Source organism: Salarias fasciatus, chromosome 2 (assembly GCF_902148845.1).
Source record: "Salarias fasciatus chromosome 2, fSalaFa1.1, whole genome shotgun sequence".
Lineage (NCBI taxonomy): Eukaryota > Metazoa > Chordata > Actinopteri > Blenniiformes > Blenniidae > Salarias > Salarias fasciatus.
Genome location: NC_043746.1, coordinates 13,934,552 through 13,951,650, shown reverse-complemented (window position 1 = coordinate 13,951,650; position 17,099 = coordinate 13,934,552). Strand labels below are relative to the sequence as shown.

The window sequence follows — 17,099 nt, the reverse complement described above, 5'->3', positions numbered from 1 at the left end:
CAGCACAAAAGAGAGGAACAGCGGTGATCTATCTGCTAGACAACGATGGACGACGACAACGTGCACAGCTCCGAGATGCCCTGTACATGCCTTCGTATCCACAGGACATCTTTTCAGTGGCAAGAGCAACCAATGGAGGCGCAACAATCACTTTCAAGAAGGGGGACAGCCACATGGTTACCAAGCAAGGAAGCAGGTTTGACATTCATCAGAGAGAGAACTTGTATTACCTTCATACTGTTGAAGAAAATGATAAATGCAAAGTATGTCATGATATACAAACTTGGCATGAGATTTTGGGTCACTGTAATTATGATGATGTGCGAAAGTTACAAGGTGTTGTGAAAGGCATGGAGATTCAAGGGAACGCAGCTAAGCCAACACAGTTATGTGAAGTGTGTACACAAGGAAAATTCACAGAGACAAGGAACAGAGAACCCGACAGAAAGGCTGACAGACCTTTACGACTTGTTCACACTGACCTAGCCGGTCCCATGCAAACACCAAGCATAGAGGGACACAGGTACGCACAATCTTTTACAGACGACTACTCAGGCACCATGTTTGTGTACTTTCTGAAATCCAAAAGTGATGCAGTTCAAGCAACAGAAAAGTTCTTAGCTGATGTAGCTCCATATGGTGAAGTTAAATGTATCAGATCAGACAACGGAACTGAATTTACCAGTCGAGATTTCAAAGCGCTGTTAACCAAGAATAAGATCAGACACGAGACATCTGCACCTTATTCACCTCACCAAAATGGAACAGCAGAAAGAGGTTGGAGAACCCTCTGCGATATGGGGAGATGTTTACTGCTAGAAAGCAAGTTACCAAAAAAGCTGTGGAACTATGCTATGCAGACGGCAGCTTTCGTGAGAAACCGGTGCTACAGTAGACGCACAAAGAAAACCCCATACGAGCTTTTCACAGGAAAAGAGCCGAACATAGCCAAGCTACAGAAGTTTGGATCAGTTTGTTTTGCTTACAAACAAGAGAAAGGCAAACTCGATTCTCGATGTGAAGAAGGTGTTTTTATTGGTTACGATAAAAACAGCCCAGCATATTTGGTGTACTATCCAAACTCAGAAAAAATCCAAAAACACAGGTTGGTGAAATTCACAACCATGACAACTAACGAAAAACAAACGCAGACATCTGAGTCACACACAGAATATTGTGATGGAGGTGTACATTCCAGGCCAGATGACAATGAGGACAATGTACCAAGTTCCACTATTCAGAGTGACATGTCTGACGTTCTACCTGACAAGACTGAAGAGACACAGCAAGGACAGACCACTGAAACTGTAACACGAAGAAATCCTCCAAGAACCAGGAGAAGGCCAGTTCACCTTCAAGAATTTGAAACTGATGATGCTGATGACAAACAGCAGATGTGTATTGATTCGTGTTACAGGGCAGTGTGTGACATTCCTCAAACTTACCAGGACGCAATGGTGTCAACCAAGTCAAAGCACTGGAAAAGCGCGATGGATGAGGAAATGAGATCACTTGAGGAAAACAAGACGTTCAGCCTCACAAAATTACCACCAGGTAAACAGACAGTGGGGGGCAGATGGGTCTATGCACTCAAACGTGACAGTGACGGATCAGACAAATACAAGGCGAGATTTGTGGCAAAAGGCTACAGCCAAAAACCAGGAACTGACTATGAGGAGACATTCTCACCTACAGCTGACATGACAAGTGTAAGAGTGATTATGCAAAAAGCAGCACAAGAAAATCTAATCTTACATCAAATGGACGTCAAAACAGCATATTTACATGCACCCATTGACCAAGAGATTTACATCGAACAACCACAAGGGTATGAGAAAAAGACAAAAACAGGGGAAACACTTGTGTGGAAATTGCAAAAATCACTTTATGGCTTAAAGCAATCAGGTCGAAACTGGAACACTGTGTTACATACACATCTGATTGAAAATGGCTTTGTTCAGAACCCGGCCGATCACTGTGTATATTCAAAAGAGAAACATGATGAGAAAGTAATTTTGATCATCTGGGTTGACGATCTAATCTTGGCAGCCAATAGTGACAATGTACTCGAACGTGCAAAAACCATGCTTGCTGAGAAATTCAAAATGAAGGATCTTGGAAAGTTGAAACATTTTCTGGGGATAGATTTTGACCAATCAGAAGATCAGGTTAAAATGTCTCAGAAGAAATATGTAAATAAACTACTGGAGAAGTTTGAAATGCAGGATTGCAAATCCAGAGAGACCCCATGTGAGTCACAACTCGTGTACACAGAAAATGCAGAAAGAATGAAAAATCCAAGGAAGTACAGAGAAGCAGTGGGAAGTTTAATTTACTTATCCACATGTACTCGACCAGACATAAATTTTGTGGTCAGCAAACTGTCTCAACACTTCGCTGAACCAACAGTGGAACATTGGAACACAGTGAAACACGTGTTCAGATACCTTAAAGGTACAGCGGAACAAGAACTACATTTCAAAAGAAATGACACAGAAAAACTTGGTCTAAGAGTCCACAGTGATGCTGATTGGGCATCAGATGCAACAGACAGGCGCAGTACAACCGGATACTGTGTTAGTCTAAGTGAAGGAAGTTCTTTGATCGCATGGAAAACAAGAAAACAACCTACGGTAGCGTTATCGTCCTGCGAGGCAGAATACATGTCCTTGGCACTAGCTTTACAGGAATGTTTGTATCTGAACCAACTGCTCGAGGGTATTGACAGCTACCAGTACGCCAAAACCAAAGTTTATGAGGACAACCAGGGAACTATCGCTTTAGCGAAAAATCCAGTTCACAGGCAACGATGCAAGCACATTGACATCAAGTACCATTTCATAAGGGAAACTGTCAACACTGGAAAAGTAACTCTGGAATATTGTCCAACTGAGCAAATGGTTGTTGATGTGATGACAAAGCCAGCAACAAAGCTAAAGCTGAAGAAGTTTGCTCAACACATGTTTGGACTTTGAAATGTGAAGTGAAATGATGGTGTTTTCATTTTGTTAAGGTCAAACTGGAACCTTATTTTGTTGTTTTATTTTATATAACCCAGTAGAGATAAGTGCGAGTGGGGGTGTTAAGTGTTGCCAATAGATGGCGCCCTTACTCTATGTAAATAATGTTGATGTTCTGTTTGACAAAGAGTCGCACATCTGACGTCATCATTGTGCTCCAATCTGTTCGATTCGCTGAGAGCAAACGTGTGTTAAATCTGGAGGAAATGATGAAGAAATAAAGACGTCTGAGGAGTGAATAAGAAGATTGACTCAAGCTCCGCTCATTCTTCATCACGCAGATGCCACTGCGCTTCTCAAGCTTTACAACGCCATTAAAAACTTCAAGTCTTATGTATTTATTCATTATTTTGTAATGATTTCCAAGTGAAATGGCGTCATTACTAATAAAATATGCAGCTGACACACATAAAAAGTAAAAAAAAGTTTCATTACTAGCTACAGAATGTTATCATGATGATGTCTCTTTAAATCCACTTTGTGGAGATAACTGATTGACCATGAGGCACACTATTCTAAAAAAAAAAAAAAAAAAAAAACCCAAAAAACCTGTCAGTATCTTAAATCTGCTGGCCTAAAAATACTTTTGAACTGTAGGCTCGATGTGAACAAATTTCACTAAGATTTATTCCGAAAAGTGAACTTTTTATCGCTGACAATGAATTCATGAAGTTCAATGTCACCTCATTAATATAAAATCAGTGACTTAAAAAAAATTGCAAATGTGTGGTATTACGAACTTCAGGAGTACAGCTTTCATTTCATTTCTTATAGTTATCTTAATCTTGGATGTGTGTGTGTTCATATGTTTCCTAACTCGTTTCCCGACACATCCCAGCAATGACAGATGTTCAGAACAAGGGAGAGGTGAATTGGAGCATTCCTGTGCCCGAACTCATTCATATTTAACACGGAAAAAAAACAACCAAACAAACATTCATTGGCAGTGATGACAATCCTACTATTCTTTCAAGTAACGAGTATAGTAAGGTATTACGTCTGCAAATAGAGTAATTAAATCACCGTTACCTGAAAGCAGGCTGCGTAAACCGTGATTTCGTTTCGCGAGACTGTCGCGTGACAATGTCGTACTAGCGGTGCGACGTCAGTGGTGGACGACCATAGATATTCATGATATAGATCCAAAGACCTCTGCATATAGACATACGAGCCGCGTTTCCATTGCGCAGTTAGTGACAGTGGAAACAACAGACGTGTTGCGATAAACAGATACCGTGGAGCGGGAGACTGGCAGGACCATTCTGATGTTTGGATGTATCACAATTACTTTGCGTTTGACACCATAAAAGGTATGGAAATAACAACGTCTGCTCGAAGGTGGACGGGTTTCATGCATTAACAGCTGGATTCACAAGATGACATGACATCTGCCTGCTTCTGGAGATCCATCAGACTCTCCAAAAACATCAGCAAAGCCTGATGGACTTTTACAACAACATTGTTCAAATTCTTCTTTTTCCAAGATCCTTACTAAAAAAAAAAAAAAAAAAAAAAAAACCATAATATGAAATCTCATTGCTTGAAATGAAATACAGCCACTGTCTTCATCAATAGTAATAATGATAATAACCATAATTAGAAAATTACCGGTACATGACTGATACAAAATAATTCACATCAACTCACACCCCATCATAAATGGACAATGAAAGGCAAATTGAGAAAGTGATTATTTGCATCACATCAGTCAAAGGTCAAGGGAGGAAAGGTTTCAGCACCAAGGACAGCGACAAGAGACACACAAGTGGACTGAAAGGCAGTCACATGCAGTAAAGCTCTCAGGATGAATGAAACAATAAAAAAGTGGACGAATAAACAAATAAAGATTAGATTAAATGTGCCCCTACATATAAAAAATGAGAATCTCCAAACACATGAGCAAAGTCTGGTGGACTTTTCCTCAGAGTCTGATCAGCAAGGTGTTGTAAGAACTCACAAACTGAAAGTCAGATTTTGGTGTCAGATACATGTCTGACAGTCAAAGTTATTATTCCATCAACATCTGACTATTTTGGGCGGAAGTAAGCACAGGAGGGGGCCAGTCCTCATTCAAAGAGTAGTATGAGCTTTCTGAAAACACTGCACGTTGTTGATCTCCAATATGATGAATAAACTGTCTACACTGAGCATCAAATGAAATGTATAATCAACGTATTACTCTGAGTGCATATTGCTATGACAAACAATAAATGATAAATTGTCAGAGTAATCGTAATGATGAAATTTAAGGTACAGCTGACTGAACAACATACTGTGAATTTGATTCAGCACCATGGACAACATTAAGGAAGCATATTTTCAGAAGAAGTGCACCCATCACAGCCAGAACCATTAAGATCTGGCCTGAAGTTGCATCTCAGCAGCTGCAGGACTGCTTTAACATGACAAACTGGGAGGTGTTTGAACAACAGGACCTGGAGCAGCACACCACAGTGGTCCTGGAAAATAAAGTTCTGCACAGACATCATCACTGTGGACAGGCACATCAAAGTCAATCCTAACCAGAAGCCTTGGATAACTAAACAGGGCAGTTCCTGCTCAGGGAGAGGAACACCACCTTCAGGTCTGGGGACTGAGAGCTCTACAGTGTGGCCAGAGCTAACCTGAGGAGGGGAATCAGAGTGGCTAAGGCAGCATACAAGAGGAGGATTGAGGACTGCTTCATGAACAAGGACTCCAGACAGGTCTGGCGGGGGGGTCCAACATATTACCAACTACAGACCCAGCAGCCTGTCAGTGGATGACGGTGACACCTCATCAGCAGAGGAACACCAGGTGAGAAGCATACTGGCGACAGTGAATGCAAGGAAATCTGCGGGCCCTGACGGCGTCTCCGGACAGGTGCTTAAGTGCTGTGCGGCTCAGTTGACGGGGGTCTTTTACAAAGATCTTTAACCAGTTCCTGAGTCAGGCCACCGTTCCCCCCTCCCTGAAGTCCTCCATCATTGTCCCCCTCCCCAAGACAAGAATCATCAGCAGTCTAAATGACTACCGTCCAGTAGCATTAACACCCATCATCACGAAATGCTTCGAGAAAATGGTCCAGTCCCACATAACCTCCATCTTTCATCTCGGGTTAGACCCTCTTCAGTTCGCGTGCAGGGCAAACAGGTCCACACAGGAAGCTGTAACAACAGTCCTTCATACTGCTCTGTCCCACCTAGAGCAAGAGGGGACCTTTGTACACCTGCTCTTTGTGGACTTCAGCTCCGCATTTAAAACAATATTAAAGAACAGACTGGTGTCAAAGCTGAACGTCCTGGGACTATCGGACTCCGTTTGCCGGGGGATCAAAGACTTGCTGACAGATCGTTCTCAGAGGGTGAGAGTAGGCTCCCATGTTTCTTCAGCCATCAGCCTCAGCACTGGCTCTCCTCAGGGCTGCGTGCTGACCCCCCTACTCTACACTCTCTACACGCATGACTGCACATCCACACACCCCAGCAACATTATCATAAAGTTTGCTGACGACACCACCGTGGTGAGGCTCATCTCTGGAGGGGATTAGTCTGCATACCAAGACGAGGTGGAGAGGCTGTCTGCGTGGTGTTCAGAGAACAACCTGATCCTGAACACCAAGAAGACAAAAGAAATTATTGTGGACATCAGGAGGAAGAAGAGAACAGATATTTCTCCCCTCTTCATCGGTGGGGATTGTGTGGAGAGGGTCTCCAGCTGCACATTTCTGGGTGTGCGCACATGCAAGAGGACCTGACCTGGAGTGCCAACACCACAGCCATCATTAAAAAGGCACAGCAGAGACTCTATTTTTTAAGGACTCTAAGAAACAACTCCCTCAGACAGGAACTGCGTGTGTCTTTTTACAGGTGCTCCAAACAGAGCATTCTCACGAACTGTTTCTGCGTGTGGTTCTTCACCTGCACAGCAACAAACAGGAAGACACTTCAGAGGATCATTAACACAGCTGAGAAGATCACCGAATGTCCCCTTCCATCTTTGGAGGAACTCTACAGTTCCCACTGCCTCAGGAGAGCGCAAAACATAATAAAGGACAAAACCCACCCAGTACATGCACATTTCGAACTGCTGCCCTCTGGCAGATGCTTTCGAACATTCAAAACAAAACAAACAGACTAAAAAACAGCTTGTATGCAAGAGTCATCACTACACTAAACACATCCTGATGCTGCTGTATCATTTATGAAACTCTATGCAATTTTGAGTAGGTTGCTGTTTGAGTGATGGAAATACTTTATTATTATTATTAGGTTGCGTGTGTGGTGTGTATATGCACACGCATGCTGCATGGGTGAGTTGGGGTGTGTGTATGTATATATTTATATATATGTGTATGTGAATGTATATGTGCATGTGTATGTACATAGGGACATACATACACATTCTTGTTTTTTCTATTTGTTTTTTATCTTGTCTTTTGGGTAGTTTTCATTGGCACTTAGCGAGGAGACTTAACGTGCAATTTCGTTGTACTAGTTACAATGACAACGAGAATTTGGCACTCAGAGAGCGCAGACCTCCGCCACAGGTCAAATCAGTGACCAACAACAATAAGAACACCATATGTAACAGAATGCACACTATATTATGACTCGTGTTTGTCATTTGTTTTTGTTTATTCAACAAAAATGACCACAGGTCATAAACCTGAAATACAATTAAAAAAAACAAACCATCACAAAACAATTACTTGAACGTAATCATTATTCAAGCAAAGAAAGCTTACATCTATCTAAATAACAGACGGCTGAAATTAATCAAAAACTACTTTTCCCAGAATGCGCCTACACTCAAAATAAGCAAACTGGTAGGCTGTTACATTAACTCAATTGTAACATGTTTCATCTAAGCTATAATTTAGTGTTTCCATCATGAACATGACAAAATCACGTTGGCTTTACATGAAGTTAAGCAACTAAACATTCATTAAATTAATTCACATTGCAGTTACGTGAAGAAATTGTGTTTGTACAACTAGGCAGTGAAAGCAACGCCAATATCGCGATGATCCGCGAGACTTTGCTGTTGCGACAGTTCGCAGTGACACCTGGGAAGAGGAGCTGACCGCACACATGGAAAAGGTATGTTATAAAACTTCATTATTAGCCATCTAAATGCAAACGAAATACTATGCATAAATGTTGCTGGTTAGTGCGCGTTGCAGCGGAACTGTGTGCAGGTTGTTTGGTCGCAGGTTGGTGTATTTTATGCTGTATTCACACCGGACGCGACTTCAGGGCACCGGTGATCAATTTCAGTGCAAAGTCAATGGCGATGAGCGAAGACGAGCGATCTCTGCACTCGCGTCCTGTAGCCCAGAACGAGCCACCTGAGGTCGCCCGTAGCCAGAGTTAAAATATTTTAACTTTTGAGCGACCTGAGACACTCGGTGCTAATGCTAAAATGCTAATCACAAACGCATGCGGACGGTGGAGACATGTCGATATTGGGCGTACAGTAAATAAAATATTCATAAAGAACCGTTTGTTATTATGATGGCAGATATAGATGCGCAGCTGCCTACTTTCTTTTCCTGCAGTTATCTTTTTAATTCTGAAGATAGATTACATGGATTGTTGCCTGGCTCTATGAATAGTGTTCTGTCTGTTCATTTTCTGTTCATTTGTTTAACAATACTGCAGTCCGTTTTTTTTTCTTTTTTTTTTTTTTTTGATAATGTTGCTTGTGGTAATAATAATGATAATAATAATCATGAATGGAAGAATCTTTTAACATCTTGTAGCATCTTTGTTTTCACACTGGATTATGTATTTTAGTATTGAACTCTGATATCAATGTCAGTTTATTATCTCTTGTCATATGTTCAAGAAAGCACAATTAACTTGATTTTTATTGTGCCACTGTCATAGTGATAACTAATTTCACACCTGCAAATAATGCCCACATTTTCTAAGCAGAGCTTAGCATTTTAAGCAAAGCTGATGTGTTTATGAAAATGTGTTTTCATGTTCAAAATGAAAAGCACCTTTTCATTACTTGTGTTTGCATCTGTCAATTGTCAACTGTTGTCTTGTCATGCACAAGAATTGATTGATCTCCCCCATTTTCTCACAGCAGTTTGTCACCAAAGTGTCCTGTTTCTTCAAGTGAGCTGTCCCACTACATCTGTCTTCCATTCGTTTGCATCAGTGATGTCATCTTTTCTGGAAAAGGTATGAAGTGTGTTTGAGGGATGGTGGTGGTGGTGGTTAAATTCCTTAGTAACATTTTCAGTGCAGGATTGCAGTGTGGCTGCAGCGATGCCTCACCTAGAGATTAGATCTTGCATATTTTTCTTGATGTGTGCCAGTTTCAGCCAAATGTATTTTCTTGACAGATGTACCTTAAAGGATAAGTTTGGATTAAACTGTTTTCACGTTGTTTATAGAAAGATGTAGAACAATATATTCACTCAGAAGGGTTTTCTGATCCGAAAAGTGGTCCGGGAGAAATTTAGATCCATAGTTGAGCTGCAGACCTCCATATACTGTTAGCCAATGGGGCATGCGTGGCACCGGCTCCCAAAACGACTTTAATCATCCAAAAACTCATTAGTTTCACCAATATTTCCTCATGGTCTGCTCAGCCTCTCCTCCACCACAGCCCGGTGTCGCAAAATACATACTGTTGCGGTTTTACAGATCTCTGAAGTGAATACAGTGATCTGGAAGCAAACTGAAGTACATTCACCAAGAGACACAGAAGGTGGCGCTGTGCACCGAAGTTGTTGGTCGCCACCCGCTCCACAGAAGAAGATCTCTGAACTGCAAACATCTGTCCCGATGTCTGTCCTGCTGAGCCCGTCTCTCTCTACCTATCAAATAAGCCTCCTTTCGATTTGTAATGACACTTACAGTGTGTATTGGGAAATGCTGTCAGTCATTTGTTTTGATTATGTGAATTAAGGTGATGGGGGGGGGGGGGTGTCAAATGTATATCAGAGAAAAATCATTGACCTTTTCTGAATTGTTTCGGCAGGCTGATGATGAAGGCTCTGGAACAGCTATGGCAGAGACGGTCTTTGGAATATTTGTCATCCGACAGGAAGGAGCCGGGCCTGCTGATGACCCAGAGGATGTTGGAATCATTCTGGAAGGGGTGGAGGTACTCAACAACTTGAGAAATGTTCCTTTTGCTGTTGCGATGTTGCTCGCTCTTGTGTATGCTCTAAACCTGAGCTACCCTCCGGAGTTGAAATAGACCTTCGAAGCACTTCAGAAAATCATAATGGAAGTAGACGGAAGCAGACTATCCAGAGAAGAACAAGCTCTCAAAACATTCCTTTGCCGTTAGTGAAGTGATGGAGAATCCTTCACACAGGAATTGGAGCTCAGACAATTAGTTATCTGTGAAGGACAAATGTTTAAATGGAAGGAGACTCAGGAGGTAGTCCCATCTCCCAACAGTTAATGGTCAGAAGCAAGGCAAGATATGATCTTGTTATAGTCTCATTTTGAATACTGTCTTTTTTTGGTTGTTGTTGTTTTTGTTTTGTTTTTTCCTTTGGAGTGGATTAAGTATGAAGTGCTGTCCATTTGATTTGTACTAACCCAAAAGCGGTGTTTTGTTTGATGAGTCAGAAAAAAAAAGCAACAAAAAAATATTTTAGGTTGACTGTATCTGTTTTTTTTATATGGCTCTATTATTAGGTACTGTGATTTATTCTCTGAGCATATTTCTTTAAAAAAAGCAGGGAAGCACTGTGATCTTTTATTTTTATTTGAAAAAGAGAAATGCATTTTCATTTTGTTGAAGCTACTGCTTTTGTTAAACTGTTATTGCCTACTTGGAGAAAACATGTTACAGCAGCATTTTCCTGTTTATTTTCTGTTAATGCCCACCATTTAGTGGTTGTTTATTTCAGCTAGCCCAAAAAAAAGCAACATTTTTGTGTTGTTGCACACTGCTTGTGTTGTTGCATACTGCTGCATTGTTCCATTTCATTTTACTGAGAGTATGTGACTATTTTGAAAAATAAAAATCCAAAAATTGTATGGAATTGTGTACCTTCTTTTAGGTTTCTTTCCACTTGACACCAAACTGTTTAAACTAAAATTGTATTCGTTGAATGAATGTAATTAAATTATGGAAAGTATTTCCATTTAATTAAATGGCTTTGGTCAATCAATAGGAAAGTGTGTTTGGCTGACATATTTAACCTGGGTTGGATCAACTTAATATACTGGTGTAATTTGGCTACTGTGAAATTAGTTGGTCTAATAGTATTAAAGTTAGTTGGTCCCAACCATAGTAAACAAGTGGCAAGAACCCGAATGAATCAATTGAATCAACGCGACTAAATTAATTTGGACCCAAACCTAGTAAATTAGTTCACACAACCCGAAAAGGTTAAGTTGAAACAACTTAAAAACATCATGTTGGACTGACTAAATTGTTTAATGCTGAAGAAAAGACATTTAATCATGTGGAAATACTTTCCATGATTTTTTTAAGTTCATTCAAAGAGGGATTTTTTTGAGTGTACTGGGCATGCGCAGTTTGAGCCCTGCCTCCAGGAGTCTTCTCAAACGTAAACAAAGCGTCACGTGCTCATAAAGTGAATATGAACTCTCATCTTTGAAGCGCAACACTTAAAAATAAATCGACACTATGCACCACGCCGCTGCCAATGTTGTAAGTATTGAAGTATAGAATTAGTAATTCTATACGTCATTGCAAACAACAATCAACACTGGCCTGGCGAGGCGCACATCGAAACACATAAATAACATGTATGCGGCATAGCGCGCGCATGCCGCACAGGCCCCCTGTCGGCGGGCCTGCCCATGTGAAAGACTGCCCTATTGCTCAATGATAAAGAATCCTTCAAAAAATCCCTGGATCCAGACAGTGATCCGGATCATCACCAAAAGTTAATGGATTCTAAGTTAGACCAAGACCCACCTTTCCACAAAGTTTCATTGCAATTCGTCCATAACTTTTTCCATAATCTTGCCAACAAACAAACCAACCAACCAACCAACCAACCAACAAAGCAATGTGATTCCATAACCTCCTGGCAGAGGTAATAAATATATTCTATTTATATTTCTATGTTTGTCGCCAAAATCCGTGCCACAAACATGGAGAAAAATATGTTTGGAATGAAAGCAAAGAAGACGACAACAGTGAAAAACTACAGTTGATCAACATCCTGCCACAACTGCAGAGAAAAATGGCAAAAAAAAAAAAAAGGAAGATTCAGAAAGGCATGACTGATTTTGGTATTGTGCCTACCTCGGGAGAGCTGTCACCATCTCCAAAAGCATCAGCAAAGTCTGATGGACTTTTCCTCAGAGTCTGGTCAGCAGGCAGCGTGTTGTCATTGTAAGAGCTCACAAATTTAAAGTCACTGGTTCGAGATCCTGTTGTCAGGTAGGCATCATAATTGTAGGTGCTGCGTAAAGTTCCTGTGCCGTCAACATCTGCATAATTTGGAGGGAGATAAGCACTGGGGATGGCCACTGCTCCATCAAACAACAGTCTGGGCTTTCTCCTGCGACAAAACCTCACACCCAGGATGATAATGATGAAAGTCAGAAAAAAGGTGGAAACAGACACCAGCGCAATGATCAGGTAGGAAGTCAGCTTGGAGTTCTTCTCATCATAAGAAATGTCCTTCAGCTCTGGAACCTCAGCCAAGTTGTCAGAAATCAGTAAATACATGGAGCAGGTGGCAGACAGAGAGGGCTGTCCGTTATCTTTCACTGACACGATCAGGTTCTGTTTCATGCTGTCAGATTCAGAAATGTCCCGCTGTGTCCTGATCTCTCCACTGTGGACACCGATGGTGAAAAGTCCCGGATCAGTGGATTTCACTATTTGGTAGGACAGCCAGGCGTTCTGTCCGGAGTCCGCATCCACTGCGATCACTTTGGACACCAGAGAGCCTCCGTGTGCAGCTTTGGGGACCAGTTCGGTCATGAAGGAGTTGCCCTCCGGGGCGGGGTACAAGATCTGAGGAGCGTTGTCATTCACATCTGATATGAACACACTGACTGTCACGTTGCTGCTCAGGGGAGGAGAACCGTTGTCTCTGGCCATCACCTGCACTTTGAAACTCCTCAATTGTTCATAATCAAATGACCTCACAGCGTGGATCACCCCCGTGTCTCCATTCACAGACACATACGAGGACACCGGGGCACCGTTCACCTCTCCAGCTAACAGTGAATAAACCACGGTACCGTTTTGTCTCCAGTCAGGGTCTCGAGCAGCAACAGAACATAAAGTGGAGCCAGCTTTGTTATTTTCACTCACATATGCGCTGTACGACTCTTCCTCAAACACAGGTGGGTTGTCGTTGATGTCAGCTACAGACAACTGAACACTTTTAGAGGAGGACAGAGGTGGAGATCCCTCGTCAGTGGCAGTGATTGTAATGTTGTAATCAGACACCACTTCACGGTCCAGTTGTCCTGTGCTCACCAGAGAATAGTAGTTTTTAATAGAGGGAACTAACTTAAAAGGGACACCCTGCTGGAGGGAGCAGCTGACCTGTCGGTTCTTCTCAGAGTCTCTGTCCTGCACACTAATGATGCCCACCTCTGTCCCAGGTGGGATGTTCTCAGGTATGGGATTAGTTAATGATTTCACATTGAGAACAGGGGCATTGTCATTTACATCTGTGATAGAAATTATTACCTTGGCATACGATGACAGTCCTAACCCATCCTTAGCTTTAACACGTATTTCAAATGATGTGGCGGTTTCATAATCTACAGCTCCAATAACACGTATGTCACCAACTTTGCGATCAATACTAAATATCTTCTTCACTTCTTCACTCACATGTCCAAAGTCATAAGTCACATCTCCATTCACTCCTTCATCTGCATCACTTGCACTCACTGTGACCACCACAGTGTCCAAAGGAGAGTTTTCAGGCAGACTGGCTTTATAAACGGACTGACTGAACACTGGGGCGTTATCATTGGCATCCAGCACAGTGACATGTATGACAACAGTACCTGATCTCTGAGGAGAGCCGCCATCTAGTGCAGTGAGGAGCAAATTGATTTCTTTTTGTTTTTCTCGATCCAGCTCTTTATCAAGAACGAGCTCAATTGTGTTTCCTTTAACATCTAGAATAAAATTTTCATTCTTCTTCAGACTGTACTGTTGAACTGCATTCTGTCCTACATCCGCATCGTGCGCCTCCTCCAACACAAAACGAGCGCCCCTATCTGCCAATTCGTGAATTTCCAAATTGATCATTTTCTCGTTGAATTGTGGAGAGTTATCATTAATATCTTGAATGTGAAGGCTAACACGATGAAGCTCGAGAGGATTCTCCATCACGAGCTCGTATTTTAGGACGCAGGAAGCCTTTTCACCACAAAGCGCTTCTCGGTCCATCCTGTCAGCAACGACCAGCTCTCCGGTGTTCAGCTGGATGTCACAGTAGCGTTCACCAGCTCCTTCGGTGTCAATGCGGGGTCGTCTGTTGGAGAGTGCGCGAGTATCCAGCCCAAGATCTTTGGCGATATCCCCAATGACCGACCCTCGTTTCTGTTCCTCCGGGAATGAATAGCTCATGTCTCCATATGCGCTGCTCAGCCAGACGAGGAAACAAAACCAACGTGTCTGAAATCGGATTGTCTTCGGATCCATGATCAGCAGTGATGTCCCATCAAATTAAAAAAGACAGCAAAAAGCGACCGAACCATGTAAGAGGGTAAATACCTCCACTGCCTCAATGACCGTCTTTCTTGAAAGAGTGACCACAAAGAATAGACCAAAAGAGAAATAGATTGTCTGGTCTACAGCGCCACCCTGAGTGAAAATGTTATACTTAAATCTAGACGAAAAGAACGGTGTGGAATGACAGAAGTGCATGAGATTCAAATGGACCTGCATCCCACAGTTATTTAACACATTACGTCTTGATTATTCATTCATTCATTCAGGCGTTCATTCATTACCTTGTAATGATTGCCAATTGAAATGACGTCATTACTACTGAAATATGCAGTTGACAAACGGAAAAAGAAAAAAAAATTCTCATCACTAGCTGAGACTGTGATCACAATGAACGTCTGTTTAAATCCGCTTTGTGAAGAAAATTGAGCACGAGGCACATTGTGCATGAGTTATCAACCAAAGGTGGCGGATGTTTGCATATAATATCAAGATATGTTTTGTGGAACTCAAATATTTACAATTAAAATGCTCATGAGATGAGAGACGTGTGAATGTATATGTTCTAATTAAGATAAAAAGTAATTCATTAAACTTCTCGAATGAGTTGACACGAACATTACAGAAAAGCATATAAGAGCGTCACTTCAGTGATGCTCGGACTTTCCTACAGAAGATAAAATTCATGACGTTCTTTTTAAGCAACATCTCAAAAGTATAAGGTGTCCAATTAAATAATTAACAGCCTTCAGACAACTCACGGGAGGGAAAAAAATTACAAAGCTAAAATATCAAAGCATAATGAAGGTGTTATGGCTATTGTGATGTCTCAGAAACCGGTATTGACAATGTGTGCGTGCGTGCGTGCCCGAGTGCGTGTGTGTGTTTGACACTAACCAAATATAATACAGACAACTACAGGAAGGTATCATAGTGCAAGCTACCTCATTTTCATAAAAATAAAAACTGTGCAATCACATTCATCAACATTAAACAACTCATGAACTAATTAAAGCAAAAAAAGGATTGATTATCAAATCAAATAGATGAAAACACCTGAAATATGTATCATAAAGATTAGTTTGAGCTTCAAAACTGTAAACACAAGCCATCCAGATGTATCAAATGTCCATCTGTGTGTTTCTTTGTCTGTGCATGTGAGTGCATGCATGAATGCACATATGCGCTTGAGAGGGAGAGAATCAAAGGAAAGTTGATTTGAAACAGCAATGACAGTAACAGTCAAATGATGAATGACATTAAAATATATTCTGACAGATCACCTATAAGTGCTCAGAAGAAAAAACTACTCCACAAACCCAGAGGCTCCAATTTTGTCAAAACTGAGCTGATTAGTGTTTTGTTTTTGTATTTTGCAAAGGAAAAATACATCAAGAAAGAGAAGAAAATGCATAGCAATGCAAAACAAAATCTCCGTTGTCAGAAATACACAGCAAAAAATGGCACTATAATGAGTGACAAAGCTCAAAAGGTAGACATTTACGACTGGAGTCAGCAGCAATAAACAGCAAGATTCACAAGACTACATGAAATATCTGCCTTCTTCTGGAGATCCATCTGACTCTCCAAAAACATCAGCAAAGTGTACTGGACTTTTCTAACAACTTTGTTCAAATTTTTCTTTTTCCAAGATCCTCACTAAAAAGAATAAAAATAAAACTTTCTTTAAAAAAGACCATGGTAAAATAAAATGTGATTGCTTTTAATGGAATACCACTTCTTGCTTCAATAATAATAATAATAATAATAATAATAATAATAATAATAATAAACTTACACCAACAAAAGATCACTATAACCCAAAACCCATCATAAATGGACAAAGAAAGGCAAACTGAGAAAAGAAAGTGATTTGCATCATGTCAGTCAAAGGTCAAGGGAGGAAAACTATCAGGACCAAGGACAGCGACAAGAGACGCCAGTGAAACATACTGATGGGGATTAGTGGACTGAAAGGCAGTCACAGCAGTGAAGCTGTCAGGGTTAATGAAACAATAAAAAAGTAGATTGTAAAACAAAAACAAATGGGATGAAATGTGTCACTCCATATAAAGAATGAGAATCTCCAAAAGCATCAGCAAAGTCTGATGAAGTGTTCCTCAGAGTATGATCAACATGGTTTTTTTCATTAAAAGAACTCACAAAGAAAAACTCATATATTGGTGTCAGATAGATGTCAGAGAATCAAAGTGACAGTTCCGTCAATATCTGATTAATTTCGGGGGAAATAAGCACTGGGGTGGCCAGTCCTCCATAAACAGTAGTTTCAGATTTCCCCAGACGCTGCACGTTTTTGAATTCCAAAGCGTATCAAGAAAAAATTTTACACTAAGCATTTTCGTGACATTCTCTTATCGAATAAAAGGGAGGCTATATTAAATGTATCACCCGCAATGCATACTGCTATGCAAAAGAATA

General features: G+C 41.1%; 1 protein-coding gene across 5 annotated transcripts in view; it reads right to left on the bottom strand.

Annotated features, from left to right (window-relative positions):
- The window catches only part of LOC115397429 (protocadherin gamma-C5-like), a 292,251-nt gene that overhangs the window by 196,313 nt on the left and 78,839 nt on the right, over positions 1-17,099 (bottom strand). For 2 of the 5 annotated variants that reach the window (XM_030103879.1, XM_030103967.1), the window contains exon 1: positions 12,258-14,664. The exons of the other annotated variants lie outside the window; for them this stretch is intronic. In XM_030103879.1, coding sequence (XP_029959739.1) covers positions 12,258-14,633 — 2,376 coding nt within the window. In that variant the 5' untranslated portion in view covers positions 14,634-14,664. Of the gene's footprint in view, positions 1-12,257; positions 14,665-17,099 lie in introns of those variants that run through there. 5 annotated transcript variants of the gene reach the window in all.